This window comes from Oncorhynchus mykiss, chromosome 18 (assembly GCF_057628025.1).
Source record: "Oncorhynchus mykiss isolate SJ-2025 chromosome 18, ASM5762802v1, whole genome shotgun sequence".
Taxonomy (NCBI): Eukaryota; Metazoa; Chordata; class Actinopteri; order Salmoniformes; family Salmonidae; genus Oncorhynchus; species Oncorhynchus mykiss.
The window spans coordinates 12,034,261-12,051,455 of NC_143039.1; the positions used below are offsets into that span (position 1 = coordinate 12,034,261).

Here is a 17,195-nt window from a genome sequence, read left to right on the forward strand (position 1 = left end):
TGCCCATGCTAGATTATGGAGACGTAATTTATAGATTGGCCATCAGATTTGCCACCAATGTTCCTCATCCTCCACATACAACACCCGTTCTGCCACATTCTGTTAAAGGTCCCCAAAGCACACACATCCCTTAGTCGCTCCTCTTTTCAGTTCGCTGCAACTAGCGACTGGAACGAGCTGCAACAAACACTCAAACTGGACAGTTTTATCTCCATCTCTTCATTCAAAGACTCCATCATGGACACTCTTACTGACAGTTGTGGCTGCTTTGTGTGATGTATTGTTGTCTCTACCTTCTTGCCCTTTGTGCTGTTGTCTGTGCTCAACAATGTTTGTCCCTGTTTTGTGCTGCTGCCATGTTGTGCTGCTACCATGTGTTGCTACAATGTTGTGCTTCTACCATGCTGTGCTGCTACCATGTTGTGTTGTTGCCATGCTATGTTGTTGTCTCAGGTCTCTTTATGTAGTGTTGTGTTGTCTCTCTTGTCCTGAGTGTGTTTTGTTCTATATTTTTACCCCAGCCCCCGTCCCAGCAGCAGGCCTTTTTGCCTTTTGGGAGGCCGTCATTGTAAATAACAATTTGTTCTTAACTGACTTGCCTTGTTAAATAAAGGAACAAATACATAAATAATTACATGTGGAATCACTCAAAGGCATTATGAACTTTACCCTGGTTTCATGTGGAATCATTCCAAGGCATTATGAACTTTACCCTGGTTTAAGGTGGAATCACTTCAAGGCCATTATGAACTTTACCCTGGTTTAAGGTGGAATCACTCCAAGGCATTATGAACTTTACCCTGGTTTCATGTGGAATCATTCCAAGGCATTATGAACTTTACCCTGGTTTAAGGTGGAATCACTTCAAGGCCATTATGAACTTTACCCTGGTTTCATGTGGAATCATTCCAAGGCCATTATGAACTTTACCCTGGTTTCATGTGGAATCATTCCAAGGCATTAAAATCAAATCAAATGTTATTTGTCACATACACATGGTTAGCAGATGTTAATGAGAGTGTAGCGAAATGCTTGTGCTTCTAGTTCCGACTAATGCAGTAATAACCAAAGAGTAATCTAACAATTCCAAAACTACTACCTTATACACACAAGTGTAAAGGAATGAATAAGAATATGTACATAAAGATATATGAATGAGTGATGGTACAGAACGGCATAGGCAAAGAGGCAGTGGATGGTATAGAGTACAGTATATATACATATGAGATGAGTAATGTAGGGTATGTAAACATAAAAATGGCATTAGACCAGTATGAACTTTACCCTGGTTTCATGTGGAATCACTCCAACAGCATTATGAACTTTGCCCTGGTTTAAGGTGGAATCACTCCAACAGCATTATGAACTTTACCCTGGTTTAAGGTGGAATCACTCCAACAGCATTATGAACTTTACCCTGGTTTAAGGTGGAATCACTCCAACAGCATTATGAACTTTGCCCTGGTTTAAGGTGGAATCACTCCAACAGCATTATGAACTTTGCCCTGGTTTAAGGTGGAATCACTCCAACAGCATTATGAACTTTGCCCTGGTTTAAGGTGGAATCACTCCAACAGCATTATGAACTTTACCCTGGTTTCATGTGGAATCACTCCAACTATACCACAATGCAGCATGTTTTAGTGAGACAGCCAATGCTAATTATCTTGCTCTGAGTTCCAAATAGCTCCCTATTCCCTAAATAATTTTATTTTGATTTAACACTTGTTTGGTTACTACATGACTCCATATGTGTTATTTCATAGTCTTGATGTCTTCACTATTATTCTACAATGTAGAAAATAGTAAAAATAAAGAAAAACCCCTTGAATGAGTAGGTGTGTCCAAACTGTTGGCTGGTACTGTATGTATTGTTGATCTCTAACACAGGGGTCATGGAAAAGGTCTGTTGAAATGAATACTGTAGTGGTGTGAGAAAGGTAACACAAGCTTCCTCTCTGGTTCCATTCCCCCAATAGTAACTGGGTCATTATTGGATGGTGAATGTCATGCTGTCCCTGGACTGTAGCACCATATTAAAAACATGACAAATACATTTATTGAACTGTTATTTAATAAGAAACCTATGTAAATCCTTTATACAGATAAACATATATTTGTACTGATTGTAGACAATACTGGTGCCTAGATAAATGGGCCTCTTCCAATGGTGATGTGTAGAGATCTAGTGACATGTTTTGATTAGATAAATAAACATTATTTTGAATGCCATGAATTAAAACAAAAACATTGTATTTTCTGTATAGATAAACCCCCCACCAAAAAAAAGGTGCATTTTTTATTAGCAGATCAATTAAGTTCATTGAAGTTATCCAAAAACATGAATCGTCAATGGCTAACATAATAAATCTAGTTTTAAAACACATGAAGTCGTTTCAGAGCCTGTGTTAGTAGTAAAACAAATGATCCACCCAGGACCAAGTTTATAAAACCCTGATTGAGCAGACACTCCCATCGAGAGCTACCCACAGCTTGTGGATTCATCTTAAGATGGCCAGGCGAGACAACAACACATCAGTTGTATCCCAACCATGTTATACAATACAATACAAAATACCATATATAGTGCATTAGTAAAGTATTCAGACTCCTTGACGTTTTCCACATTTTGTTACGTTCCCCCCCCCCCCTCACCAATCTCCAAAACAATACCCCATAATGACATCACAATACCCCATAATGACATCACAATACCCCATAATGACATCACAATACCCCATAATGACATCACAATACCCCATAATGACAAGACAAAAACATCACATTTACATAAGTATTCAGACCCTTTACTCTGTACTTTTTTGGAGCACCTTTGGCAGTGATTACAGCCTCGTGTCTTCTTGGGTTTGACGCTACAAGCTTGGCACATCTGTATTTGAGGAGTTTCTCCCATTCTTCTCTGCAGATGCGCTCAAGTTTTGTCAGGTTGGATGGGGAGCATCGCTGCAAAGCTTTTTTTCAGGTCTCTCCAGAGATGCTCAATCGGGTCCGGGCTTTGGCTGGACCACTCAAGGACATTCAGAGACTTGTCCCGAAGCCACTACTGCATTGTCTTGGCTGTGTGTTTAGGGTCGTTGTCATGTTGGAAGTTGAACCTTCGCCCCAGTCTGAGGTCCTGAGCGCTCTGGAGCAGGTTTTTATCAAGTATCTCAATGTTCTTTGCTACCCATTCATCTTTCCCTAGATCCTGAGATCCTGATTTCCCAGTCCCTGCCACTGAAAAACATCCCCACAGCATGCTGCTGCCACCACCATGCTTCACCGTAGGGATGATTCCAGGTTTGCTGCAGACGTGACACTTGGCATTCAGGCCAAAGAGCTCAATCTTGGTTTCATCAGACCAGATAATTGTGTTTCTAAATGGTCTGAGAGTCCTTCAGGTGCCTTTTGGCAAACTTCAAGCAGGCTGTCATGTGCCTTTTACTGAGGAGTGGATTCCTTCGGCCACTCTACCATAAAGGCCTGAATGGTGGAGTTCTGTAAATAACTCTGGAGAACTTATTTGTATTGCTTTTAATCTTTTTAATGAATTTATCTTAACACTTTGTTCTAGCTAGCTATTTGTGTAGGTAGCTATCAAGTCAACACAATTTAATAATAATAAATTGGAAAAATGTTGTTTTTGCTTTGTCATTATGGGGTATTGTGATGTCATAATGAGGTATTGTGATGTCATTATGGGGTATTGTGATGTCATTATGGGGTATTGTGTGTAGACTGATGAGTAAAAAAACAAACAATTGAATCCATTTTAGAACAAGTCTGTAATGTAACAGGAAGTGGAGGCAGGAAGGGGTCTGAATACTTCCCAATATGCACTTTGTTTATTTATCAACGTTCCTAATATGAAGTACATTGCTTGGCTTTACAACAGGAGTAGCCTACACGGCTGGCATGAAAATGAACTGCGGGAAAAACAGGACATATCATTCAAACGTTATTTAGTATATGTAAAAGACAAGATTGACTTCAGAAAATGTCTATTGGTTTGACAATATTGTCACTTGTGAACAATGTGTTATCACTTGTGAATGGTGCCCAGAGTATACAGTCTAAAGCCAGAATCAGCGCATGCTTTTTTTTCTCCAAATGATGGTCGCACGCATCATGTAGCATAGCTCATAGCCCTATATGTTTTAATAAGGTTTATATCACACGCATCATGTAGCATAGCTCATAGCCCTCCCTATATGTTTTAATAAGGTTTATATCACACGCATCATGTAGCATAGCTCATAGCCCTATATGTTTTAATAAGGTTTATATCATAACTAAAAATGTCCTAATAACACCAAACGTAGCCTATAGACTAGGACCCCTGGAACACGTTTAGAGAGCACAGAGCCTATAGACTAGGACCCCTGGAACACGGTTAGAGAGCACAGAGCCTAGTGAAAACGTGTTCTTATAAGCCCAGTCATTGAGCCTAGTGAAAACGTGTTCTTATAAGCCAAGTCATTGAGCCTACAGAGCCTAGTGAAAACATGTTCTTATAAGCCCAGTCATTGAGCCTACAGAGCCTAGTGAAAACATGTTCTTTAAAGCCAAGTCATTGAGCCTACAGAGCCTAGTGAAAACGTGTTCTTATAAGCCCAGTCATTGAGCCTACAGAGCCTAGTGAAAACATGTTCTTTAAAGCCAAGTCATTGAGCCTACAGAGCCTAGTGAAAACATGTTCTTATAAGCCCAGTCATTGAGCCTACAGAGCCTAGTGAAAACATGTTCTTTAAAGCCCAGTCATTGAGCCTACAGAGCCTAGTGAAAACCTGTTCTTATAAGCACAGTCATTGAGCCTACAGAGCCTAGTGAAAACATGTTCTTATAAGCCCAGTCATTGAGCCTACAGAGCCTAGTGAAAACATGTTCTTATAAGCACAGTCATTGAGCCTACAGAGCCTAGTGAAAACATGTTCTTATAAGCCCAGTCATTGAGCCTACAGAGCCTAGTGAAAACGTGTTCTTATAAGCCCAGTCATTGAGCCTACAGAGCCTAGTGAAAACATGTTCTTTAAAGCCAAGTCATTGAGCCTACAGAGCCTAGTGAAAACATGTTCTTTAAAGCCAAGTCATTGAGCCTACAGAGCCTAGTGAAAACGTGTTCTTTAAAAGCCAAGTCATTGAGCCTACAGAGCCTAGTGAAAACGTGTTCTTTAAAGCCAAGTCATTGAGCCTAGTGAAAACATGTTCTTTAAAGCCAAGTCATTGAGCCTAGTGAAAACATGTTCTTTAAAGCCAAGTCATTGAGCCTACAGAGCCTAGTGAAAACATGTTCTTATAAGCCCAGTCATTGAGCCTACAGAGCCTAGTGAAAACATGTTCTTATAAGCCCAGTCATTGAGCCTACAGAGCCTAGTGAAAACATGTTCTTATAAGCCCAGTCATTGAGCCTACAGAGCCTAGTGAAAACATGTTCTTATAAGCCCAGTCATTGAGCCTACAGAGCCTAGTGAAAACATGTTCTTTAAAGCCAAGTCATTGAGCCTACAGAGCCTAGTGAAAACATGTTCTTTAAAGCCCAGTCATTGAGTTGACTGGCCACTATATTAAAGAGGATCCCAGCTGTCTCTAAGACATGAATCCTATTTCCTAACCGGTGTAGCCTATCAGACATACATAGGTGACTTCCAACTTTGAGGAAGCCGATTTTCACCATAAAAATGCACCTTCGTATTAAAGCATTCTATGCATTATTACGTTTGTAGACTTATGTAAAGGTACGGCCTGGGCTATAACAGGTACGGCCTGGGTTACTTCAGATACGGCCCGGGTTATGACCGGTACGGCCCGGGCTATAAGAGGTATAGCGAAGTGGTAGGCCACACAAGCTCACAGAACAGGACCACCGAGTGCTGAAGCGTGCAACACTCACCGCCGACTTCCAAACTGTCTCTGGATGCAACTTCAACACAAGAACTGTTCGTCGGGAGCTTCATGAAATGGGTTTCCATGGCCGAGCAGCCGCACACAAGCCAAAGATCACCATGCGCAGTGCTAAGCGTGAGCTGGTGTGGTGTAAAGCTCGCCGCCATTGGACACCGTGTTCTCTGGAGTGATGAATCAGGCCTAACCATCTGGCAGTCCGACGGACAAATCAGGGTTTGGTAGATGCCAGGAGAACGCTACCTGCCCGAATGCATAGGGCCAACTGACAAGTGTGGTGGAGGAGGAATAATGTTCTGGGGCTGTTATAGCAGCAAAGGGGGGGGGGGGTGACCAACTCCCTATGAATGTCCATGGTTTTGGAATGAGATGCTCAATGAGCACATGTCCACATACTTTTGATCATGTAGTGTACATTTTCCCGACGATTGTATTTTGAAAATATTGTGAAATGTCTGGCTTGGCCTCTCTACTTACCAGACAGTCTCAACTCATCGATAATCTGCCCAAATTGAGCACTTTCCTGCCTTTCCTTCCGACTGTAGACAATGCAATTTAAATACAATGCAATTTATATACAATTTCTTTATATTTTAAAGAAGGTTAATGATCCTCTGAGGACAAATCATACTTCAGTAGCCTATTTGGAAGGATTGTCTTCCTTTCTACATAGACAGGAGTAGGCTAATTAGGCTGTACAATTTTGTCAATTTATTTCAATTAACTTTTAGCTTCCTCTAACCTTATGGACGCGTCGTAACCTTCATTCGCTAATCGACTGGATGCTACGGATGACGGTTTTAATTGAAAAATAATTCTACACGTTATATATTAACAGGCTGTATGTAAAGACGAGATGAAATGATGAACAGTCTTGACGGTTGAGAACGCGATCAAGTGCTTGTCAGATTGTGAATGAGAGACTGATGAAGTGTGTGCAGCCTGCGTAAAGAAACAGAGCAGAGAAGCAGGCCTTTTCATTCATTATAGAGTTGCACCATGCAGCCTTAGAATGTATTCAAAATCTAAAACATACGTTCAGATCCCAACTAAAGTTGCAAAAATAAATCTAAAGTAAGCATATAGGAGGACCTGTTAACACAGAATAGTGCACACTTCCTCTGAAATTCTTTGGGGAATATTATATTTTTTTTCAGCTATGCTCAATTGTGTGCTAAATGAACTAGTGTTGCCCACAGCCATTTGGCCAAGCCAGATCAGGACCTAACATACTGTAAGGACAACTCAGAATATGCTATTCTGTTCTTCTGAAATAGGCTACATTTTCTTCATATCATGTTTCTTTTAGACCTGTATAAAATAAATAATGGATTTATTGTGAAGGTGTAGACTATATTACATGGATTTATTGTGAAGGTGTAGACTATATTACATGGATTTATTGTGAAGGTGTAGACTATATTACATGGATTTATTGTGAAGGTGTAGGCTATATTACATGGATTTATTGTGAAGGTGTAGGCTATATTACATGGATTTATTGTGAAGGTGTAGACTATATTACATGGATTTATTGTGAAGGTGTAGGCTATATTACATGGATTTATTGTGAAGGTGTAGGCTATATTACATGGATTTATTGTGAAGGTGTAGGCTATATTACATGGATTTATTGTGAAGGTGTAGACTATATTACATGGATTTATTGTGATGGTGTAGACTATATTACATGGATTTATTGTGAAGGTGTAGGCTATATTACATGGATTTATTGTGAAGGTGTAGGCTACATTACATGGATTTATTGTGAAGGTGTAGGCTATATTACATGGATTTATTGTGAAGGTGTAGGCTATATTACATGGATTTATTGTGAAGGTGTAGGCTATATTACATGGATTTATTGTGAAGGTGTAGGCTATATTACATGGATTTATTGTGAAGGTGTAGGCTATATTACATGGATTTATTGTGAAGGTGTAGGCTATATTACATGGATTTATTGTGAAGGTGTAGGCTATATTACATGGATTTATTGTGAAGGTGTAGACTATATTACATGGATTTATTATACTTTTTACAATGCAGATGTTTCAAAAGGTCCACATCAGTGGCTTGTAGGCTATGCGTGGAAGCCAAGACATGCTAAACATGTTTAGGTTAATTACCATGAGACCGGTAATTATTTATATGACAATCACCGGCTGACACAACGTCATGGCCGCCACAGCTCTAGTAATAAGGCTTCTCTCCTGTGTGTATACTTTTATGGGGTTTTAAGTTGCCCAGTCGAGAGAAACTCGCCCCACAGTCAAGAGCATGTTTAAGGCTTCTCTCTCGTATGTATACGTTCATGTGTTTTTAAGTGTCCCAATCGAGAGAAACTCACACCACAGTGAGAGCAGGTGTAAGGCTTCTCTCCTGTGTGTGTTCTCTGGTGAACTTTTAGCCCAGTTGATGTTTTAAAACATTTTCTACAGTCAGAGCAGTAATAAGGCTTCTCTCCTGTATGTATACGTTCATGTGTTTTTAAGTTGCCCAGTTGCGAGAAACTCGCCCCGCAGTCAAAGCAGGAGTAGGGCTTCTCTCCTGTGTGTGTTCTCTGATGAACTTTTAGCTCAGTTGATGTTGTGAAGAATTTCACACAGTCAGAGCAGTAGTAAGGCTTCTCTCCTGTATGTATACTTTCATGAGTTTTTAAGTGGCCCAGTCGAGAGAAACTCACCCCACAGTCAGAGCAGGAGTAAGGCTTCTCTCCTGTGTGTGTTCTCTGATGAACTTTTAGCTCAGTTGATGTTGTGAAGCATTTGCCACAATGAGAGCAGGAGTAAAGCTTCTCTCCTGTATGTATACGTTCATGTGTTTTTAAGGTATCCAATCGGGAGAAATTCTTCCCACAGTCAGAACAGAAGTAAGGCTTCTCGCCTGTGTGAATACGTTGGTGTTTTTTTAAAGTCCCCAGTTGAGCGAAACTCTCCCCACAGTCAGAGCAGGAGTAAGGCTTCTCTCCTTTATGTATACTTTGGTGTCTTTTTAAATGGCTCAGTCGAGAGAAACTCTTCCCACAGTCAGAGCAGGAGTAAGGCTTCTCTCCAGAGTGCACACTCTGGTGAACTGTCAGAGAATGTGATGTTGTGAATCTCTTCCCATAGTCAGAGGGGGAATACGGATTCTCTCCTGTGTGTATTTGTAGGTGTATTTTTAGTCCTGATAGAAATGGGAAAACCTCCTCACAATGTGGGCAGTGGTGAGACCTCTTAGCTCTCTGATCTTCCTGCTGTTGCTCTATGGATGTAGAGAATGTCTCAACATGGTCCCCTGTGTGAACAACAACAGAAGAACCAGTCAGTTGGTGTGATAAACACATGACATCATATCCTCTTCTGCCTGTACCGGGCGATTACCAGTCAAAAGCTTTACAACACAGGGGCCTCTTTATCATGAGGCAGAAAGAGAGAGAGAGAGAGATAACTAAAATATAACTGTAGAACAATACTAAACCTCTACAATGAATATATATTGTTAATCCGTAGTATAAAACCCTGTAAATGTAAGGAGGGAGGGGCCTTTTAACCCCTCCCCTTCTATTAATAATAATTTTGCATTTTTGATTTGTTAAAAAAGTTTGAAATATCCAATAAATGTCGTTCCACTTCATGATTGTGTCCCACTTGTTGTTGATTCTTCACAAAAAAATACAGTTTTATATCTTTATGTTTGAAGCCTGAAATGTGGCAAAAGGTTGCAAAGTTCAAGGGGGCCGAATACTTTCGCAAGGCACTGTATGTAAACTACACAGACTCATTTCATATCATCCTCCTCTCACTATAACAAGGGTTAGTAAACTACACAGACTCATTTCATAGAACTTTAAAACACTGGCAGTTTGTCTACTTCACTTCTTTAGTCTCCTCTCTGATCACTCCAGATAGCCCAGTGAATAAAACAAATGCTGGCAATACTGGTGTCAAACCATGCAAGTCTCAGTAGCATGAAACAACATCTACCTTCTCATTGAATCAGTTCATCATGAAACAGTTCTACTGCAACTTTTCATACACAGTGGGAAGTTGGAACGATCAACACAAACTTAGATAAAAACCTGCTCTTATAGCAGGGGTCACGTTAACGCAGAATTCTGCAATTGTCACACAGGAAAAAATAAATAAAAACACTGAACAAATGTATTTTCTGTGTTTTGTAAAGGCAGATCTAAAGATGCTTATTGTAATTTCTGCTCAGCATCAGATATGACATCATGTTCTACAGTTACACCATTCTGACTGATGGGGAGCTGCTGTTCTCCATCATTCTATCAGCAGACAGCTCTCTGACTGATGTGGAGCTACTGTTCTCCATCATTCTATCAGCAGACAGCACTCTGACTGATGTGGAGCTACTGTTCTCCATCATTCTATCAGCAGACAGCCCTCTGACTGATGTGGAGCTACTGTTCTCCATCATTCTATCAGCAGACAGCGCTCTGACTGATGTGGAGCTACTGTTCTCCATCATTCTATCAGCAGACACCACTCTGATGTGGAGCTACTGTTCTCCATCATTCTATCAGCAGGCAGCACTCTGACTGATGTGGAACTACTGTTCTCCATCATTCTATCAGCAGACACCGCTCTGACTGATGTGGAGCTACTGTTCTCCATCATTCTATCAGCAGACAGCACTCTTACTGATGTGGAGCTACTGTTCTCCATCATTCTATCAGCAGACAGCACTCTGACTGATGTGGAGCTACTGTTCTCCATCATTCTATCAGCAGACAGCACTCTGACTGATGTGGAGCTACTGTTCTCCATCATTCTATCAGCAGACACCGCTCTGACTGATGTGGAGCTACTGTTCTCCATCATTCTATCAGCAGACAGCACTCTGACTGATGTGGAGCTACTGTTCTCCATCATTCTATCAGCAGACAGCGCTCTGACTGATGTGGAGCTACTGTTCTCCATCATTCTATCAGCAGACACCGCTCTGACTGATGTGGAGCTACTGTTCTCCATCATTCTATCAGCAGATAGCACTCTGATGTGGAGCTACTGTTCTCCATCATTCTATCAGCAGACAGCACTCTGACTGATGTGGAGCTACTGTTCTCCATCATTCTATCAGCAGACACCGCTCTGACTGATGTGGAGCTACTGTTCTCCATCATTCTATCAGCAGACAGCACGCTGACTGATGTGGAGCTACTCTGGTACTTATCTTGGTGTAGTCAGACTACTTTTCTCCAGTAAAATGCCAGATTCACTTCAAGCGACACATTAGATCAGGAAATGTAGCTGGCTACATTCTTTCTATGATAAACATTAGAAATATGATGACCATGCATCGTTTTAGCAACGACAAAAAATAATATACCTTGCTGTTTCATTGTAAGCTCATTTACTTGTGCGGCTGCTAGTGTTGCAGTTCTGTTGTCATCGGATGAAAATGAAGCTATTTTCTGCCTAATGTGTTTTCTGTTGAAGGAAATCAAACTATAGTTGCACACCCCTGATCGTTCTATTGAACGAAGAAACACTTTGCTTTCAATATAAAATGCTGTAGATAGAACCAGCTCTTACCATGATTAACATATTTCCCAATCTCCTCCTCTTCTTCTTCATCTTTAATGTTGACATTCAGCTCCAGTGTTTGACTGCAGTCTTCCAGCTTCACTGATGCCATCTCTGGATCCTGCAGTGCAAACTGGGCTCCACTGTCACAATCAGGACCCAGTGACTGTGGGTTTGGACTCAGTGTGGAAGGAGAGAGGCAGGCTGGGTTCATCCTCACTGTTGATGTTAACGGCCTCAGACTTGATCGGAGTCGTCCTGTAGTAATAAAGACAAACGGACACAAAAGTTATTTTCTTGACAGTTCTGGCACTTTATTCTCTAAAAATATATGATATTTGTTCTCGTTCAAATCATCTCATTTCAATAGATCAGGTAGCTAAGTTTCGACAACAAAACATTCACTGATTCCCATTAGACAACTGCACACTAGCTGCACATAACCTATTTAACCTAACCCACATAACCTAACCCACATAACCTATTTAACCTACCCTATTTAACCTAACCCACATAACCTATAATACATTTCTGAAATTCAATTAAATGCATAAAAGGACAACAACAAAAAATCATCAACAACTTAAAATCAATACACAAGTATATATTTTTAAACCTGCGTATTTAGTTAATATTGCCTGCTAACATGAACTATGGAAATTGTGTCACTTCTCTATTTAGACTATTTCTTCCTAACAAAGACAGTCAACTTCACCAAACTGGGGATGATTTAACAAAAGCACATTTGCGGAAAAAAAAGCACAATCGTTGCACGACTGTACCGAACCATAAACATCAATGTCTTTCTTAAAATCAATACAGAAGTATATATTTTTAAACCTGCATATTTAGCTAAAAGAAAATCATGTTAGCAGGCAATATTAACCAGGTGAAATTGTGTCACTTCTCTTGCGTTCATTGCACGCAGAGTCAGGGTACATGCAACAGTTGGGGCCGCCTGGCTCATTGCAAACTTATTTGCCAGAATTTTAGGTAATTCTGACATAACATTGAAGGTTGTGCAATGTAACAGGAATATTTAGACTTACGGATGCCACCCGTTAGATAAAATACGGAACGGTTCTGTATTTCGGGAAAGTTTTGTTTTCGGGAATGATAGTTTCCAGATTTGACCATATTAATGACCTAAGGCTCATATTTCTGTGTGTTATTATGTTATAACTAAGTCTGTGATTTGATAGAGCAGTCTGACTGAGCGCTGGTAGGCAGCAGCAGGCTCGTAAGCATTCATTCAAACAGCACTTTACTGCGTTTGCCAGCAGCTCTTCGTAATGCTTCAAGTAATTGCGCAGTTTATGACTTCAAACCTATCAACTCCTGAGATTAGGCTGGCAATACTAAAGTACCTATAAGAACATCCAATAGTCAAAGGAATATGAAATACAAATGGTATAGAGACAAATAGTCCTATAATAACTACAACCTAAAACTTCTTACCTGGGAATATTGAAGACTCATGTTAAAAGGAACCACCAGCTTTCATATGTTCTCATGTTCTGAGCAAGGAACTGAAACGTTTTGAAACGCTTTCTTACATGGCACATATTGCACTTTTACTTTCTTCTCCAACACTTTGTTTTTGCATTATTTAAACCAAATTGAACATGTTTCATTATTTATTTGAGGCTAAATTGATTTTATTGATGTATTATATTAAGTTAAAATAAAAGTGTTCATTCAGTATTGTTGTAATTGTCATTATTACAAATATATATATATATATATATATATATATATATATATATATATATATATATATATATATATATATATATATATATATATACACATATATATACACACATACATTTAAATACATACATATATATATATATATATACATACATTTAAATATATAAATATATATATTTTTAAACAGCAGATTAATCGGTATCTGCTTTTTTTGGTCCTCCAATAACCAGTATCGGCATTGAAAAATCATAATCGGTCGACCTCTAGTGTGTGTGTGTGTGTATATATATATATACACACACACACATACATACACACAACCACTGGTGGAACAATGTCTGTCTGTTCAGCTGTTCGATCCTTTGGGTGAATTCACTTAGTTTGAGTTTCACTAATCGTCCGTGAGTTGTACTCGGTTCATGTTAGAACCTAACACCTGTCACACAACACATTGATCTCCCGTCACTGAAGGAGACATCCCGTACCTAGAATAAATATATTTACCAGCCCTCTGGTTGACCTATTTCCCAGAAACCTTTTTCCAACAGCGAAGGCAAGTCTGCTCCCGGCCTCGCCACAGCAGTCGCTAGTGCCCGATGGGACAAGGACATCCCTGCTGGTCAAACCCTCCCCTAAACCGGATGACGCTGGGCCAATTGTGCGCCTCCCCACGAGTCTCCCGGTTGCGGCCGGCTGCGACTGAGCCTGGACTCAAACCCAGAATCTCTAGTGGCACAGTTAGCACTGCCTTAGACCACTGCACCACTCGGGAGGCCCTAAGAGTCTCAGTCTTAAATCGCCTGTAGGTTTTTTGCTCCAACCCTGTTCCTGGAGAGCTACCCTCCTGTAGGTTTTCACTACAACCCTGTTCCTGGAGAGCTACCCTCCTGTAGGTTTTCACTCCAACCCTGTTCCTGGAGAGCTACCCTCCTGTAGGTTTTCACTCCAACCCTGTTCCTGGAGAGCTACCCTCCTGTAGGTTTTCACTCCAACCCTGTTCCTGGAGCGCTACCCTCCTGTAGGTTTTTGTTTTCGCTACAGGATAGTAGCCTTGCAGGAACAGGGTTGGAGACAAAACCTACAGGATAGTAGCCTTGCAGGAACAGGGTTGGAGTTAAAACCTACAGGACAGTAGCCTTGCAGGAACAGGGTTGGAGACAAAACCTACAGGACAGTAGCCTTGCAGGAACAGGGTTGGAGACAAAACCTACAGGACAGTAGCCTTGCAGGAACAGGGTTGGAGACAAAACCTACAGGACAGTAGCCTTGCAGGAACAGGGTTGGAGTTAAAACCTACAGGATAGTAGCCTTGCAGGAACAGGGTTGGAGTTAAAACCTACAGGACAGTAGCCTTGCAGGAACAGGGTTGGAGTTAAAACCTACAGGACAGTAGCCTTGCAGGAACAGGGTTGGAGTTAAAACCTACAGGACAGTAGCCTTGCAGGAACAGGGTTGGAGAACCCACATTCTCACGTCAAGTTCAGTTTTTCTAAGTGCCAACATTTGAGTGAAAACTGGCTCACGCGTGTTTAGTGGTATATTTTGTATGTATGCAGTTTATCAAGGAGAACCCGGGACTTCGGGGTCATGGCTAGAAGGGATCCAGCTTTTGTCAAATTACCGTCAAAAGGTTGATTTTCTTTGCATTTTCGACAACCCTAACATTTTAGCTAACCCAAACCGAATTATCCTAACCTGCTATGTTAATTATCCTAAACTGCTACTAAAAGTCAAATATGAAGTGAATTCGACAAAAGCTGGATCCCTTCTAGACTACACATTACCGTCTCCCAGAGCGAAGAGGCAGCCTGCACTTTAGTCTGTTGACCGAGTATGCGACGCCATTTTACCAGCTTGTGAACAACATTTTACAGAAAACCAATAACGTATAAAAACGAACTCAGGAATCACAAATCAATTGCATCTTTATGAAAATTACATTTTCGAACTGTATATTAATTAAATCAAACCCAAAGTCTAACGTTAGATGTGTTTTTAGCACGTTTTTCACGCATTCGGCTTGACACAAAAATAACACGTCATAACACCTTGACAGGTTTGTTACCTAACATATTATGACACGTTCTTTCGATATTATAAAGTGTAAACGTGCTATTACATACCTGTAGTAATGCATTTGAAACGGACACAAAGGTGGGCATATTGACAGCACAACAGTGAGTCGTCGTTCTTCTTCTTCTTCTTCAGTGGGGTTTAACCGCGGTTGGCATACAATATGTTGCATTACCACCCCCAACTGGACTATCGTATAAATCCATTATACTTTGTGTGGCAAAACGGGACAACGGGACAATCTACTCCTGCATCATACTACTGTCACCCTATCTACTCCTGCTCCATGCTACTGTGACCCTATCTACTCCTGCATCATACTACTGTGACCCTATCTACTCCTGCATCATACTACTGTGACCCTATCTACTCCTGCTCCATGCTACTGTGACCCTATCTACTCCTACATCATACTACTGTGACCCTATCTACTCCTACATCATACTACTGTGACCCTATCTACTCCTGCTCCATGGTACTGTGACCCTATCTACTCCTGCTCCATACTACTGTGACCCTATCTACTCCTGCGTCATACTACTGTGACCCTATCTACTCCTACATCATACTGCTGTGACCCTATCTACTCCTGCTCCATGCTACTGTGACCCTATCTACTCCTGCTCCATGCTACTGTGACCCTATCTACTCCTGCACCATGCTACTGTGACCCTATCTACTCCTGCTCCATGCTACTGTGACCCTATCTGTACCATGCTTGTTACGTTCCCCAGTTTCTGTGTTGTGGGTTTGTGTGTATTTCAGGAAATGGCTTCCTGAAGTCCAAAGCAGCTGATTGGTCGGCCCCATTGCAGAGTGGCACTCTAACCCCGCCCTCTCGTTAGGGGATACAGCTGTTGGCAATTACCGACTCCTTCATAGCTTTAAAAGCATGTGTTCCTTTGTTAGGAAGAGAGAGCGTCTTGGTATGTCCTGTATAATATGTTGTCAGTGGTTTTGTAGCCGGTCCTGCTGAGGTCTGTGTAAGCCATAGGACTTAGTTTTTTTTTATGGGGGGGGGTGATTGAAATTGTTCACTTTAAGTTTGTATTATTCTGTTTTATTTGTTCCTGGGGGGAAAAGGGAAGGCTCCTTGGGAAGGCTCCTTGGGAGTGCTTAGGCAAGAGGCCTGCTGGCATACATATCCCTAGTATTTACTATGTCTATGCACACTAGGTAAGACCTGGGCGGACCACCCCCTGTGTTTTGGTTAGCGCGCCAGGTGGTGCTAAGATGGGTAGGTAAGGGTAGGAGAGGGGGCTCTTTAACTTCTACTTTCTTTGCTTTGGTTCCATCTAGCCCCTTTTGCTCAAATGACCCGTGTCAAGGAAATAAATTCCCAGTAAATGGTCATATTCTCTGCCTCTGTCATCCTTACCTGCACCTACAATCACATACCTCTTTCACTCCGTGGGGAGGTGAGTGTAGCAGGGTGTTGCGTTCCCTCCAAGAGGGACATTGCTACTGTGACCCTATCTGCTCCTGCTTCATGCCGATGACCTGGGAGAACAGGACACACCCCCCCCTGTAACTCCTCTGATCTCCAGTCTCGTACGTTGAAGTACTTCTCTACTGCTGCCACATCTATTGTCTGTGATTTACACTCCATTTCTGCTGTACAGTTGATAACCATTTGCTGTGAACACTAAGCCAACCTTACTGAAACGTATCACTCATTGACCTACAGTATCCCTCTGTACTGGTACAGATCTACTACTCACAGGGCTCCTCTCAGTATCCCTCTGTACTGGTACAGATCAACTACTCACAGGGCTCCTCTCAGTATCCCTCTGTACTGGTACAGATCTACTACTCACAGGGCTCCTCTCAGTATCCCTCTGTACTGGTACAGATCTACTACTCACAGGGCTCCTCTCAGTATCCCTCTGTACTGGTACAGATCTACTCACAGGGCTCCTCTCAGAATCCCTCTGTACTGGTACAGATCTACTACTCACAGGGCTCCTCTCAGTA

General features: G+C 41.3%; 2 protein-coding genes across 2 annotated transcripts in view; both read right to left on the bottom strand.

Annotated features, from left to right (window-relative positions):
* The window catches only part of LOC110528793 (uncharacterized), a 72,168-nt gene extending 56,813 nt beyond the window's left edge, over window positions 1–15,355 (bottom strand). The window contains exon 1 of the mRNA XM_090207086.1: window positions 15,272–15,355. The gene's annotated coding sequence lies outside the window, so the exon portion shown is untranslated. The remainder of the gene's footprint in view (window positions 1–15,271) is intronic.
* LOC110528792 (uncharacterized) lies at window positions 6,627–15,372 on the bottom strand. Its single transcript, XM_090207121.1, has 3 exons — window positions 15,272–15,372; window positions 11,445–11,693; window positions 6,627–9,180 (listed from the first exon to the last, which is right to left on the bottom strand). The coding sequence occupies exons 2-3, from the start codon at window positions 11,647–11,649 to the stop codon at window positions 8,186–8,188; spliced, it is 1,200 nt and encodes a 399-aa protein (XP_090063247.1). The 5' UTR covers window positions 11,650–11,693; window positions 15,272–15,372; the 3' UTR covers window positions 6,627–8,185.
* Window positions 15,373–17,195: the final 1,823 nt, after the last annotated feature.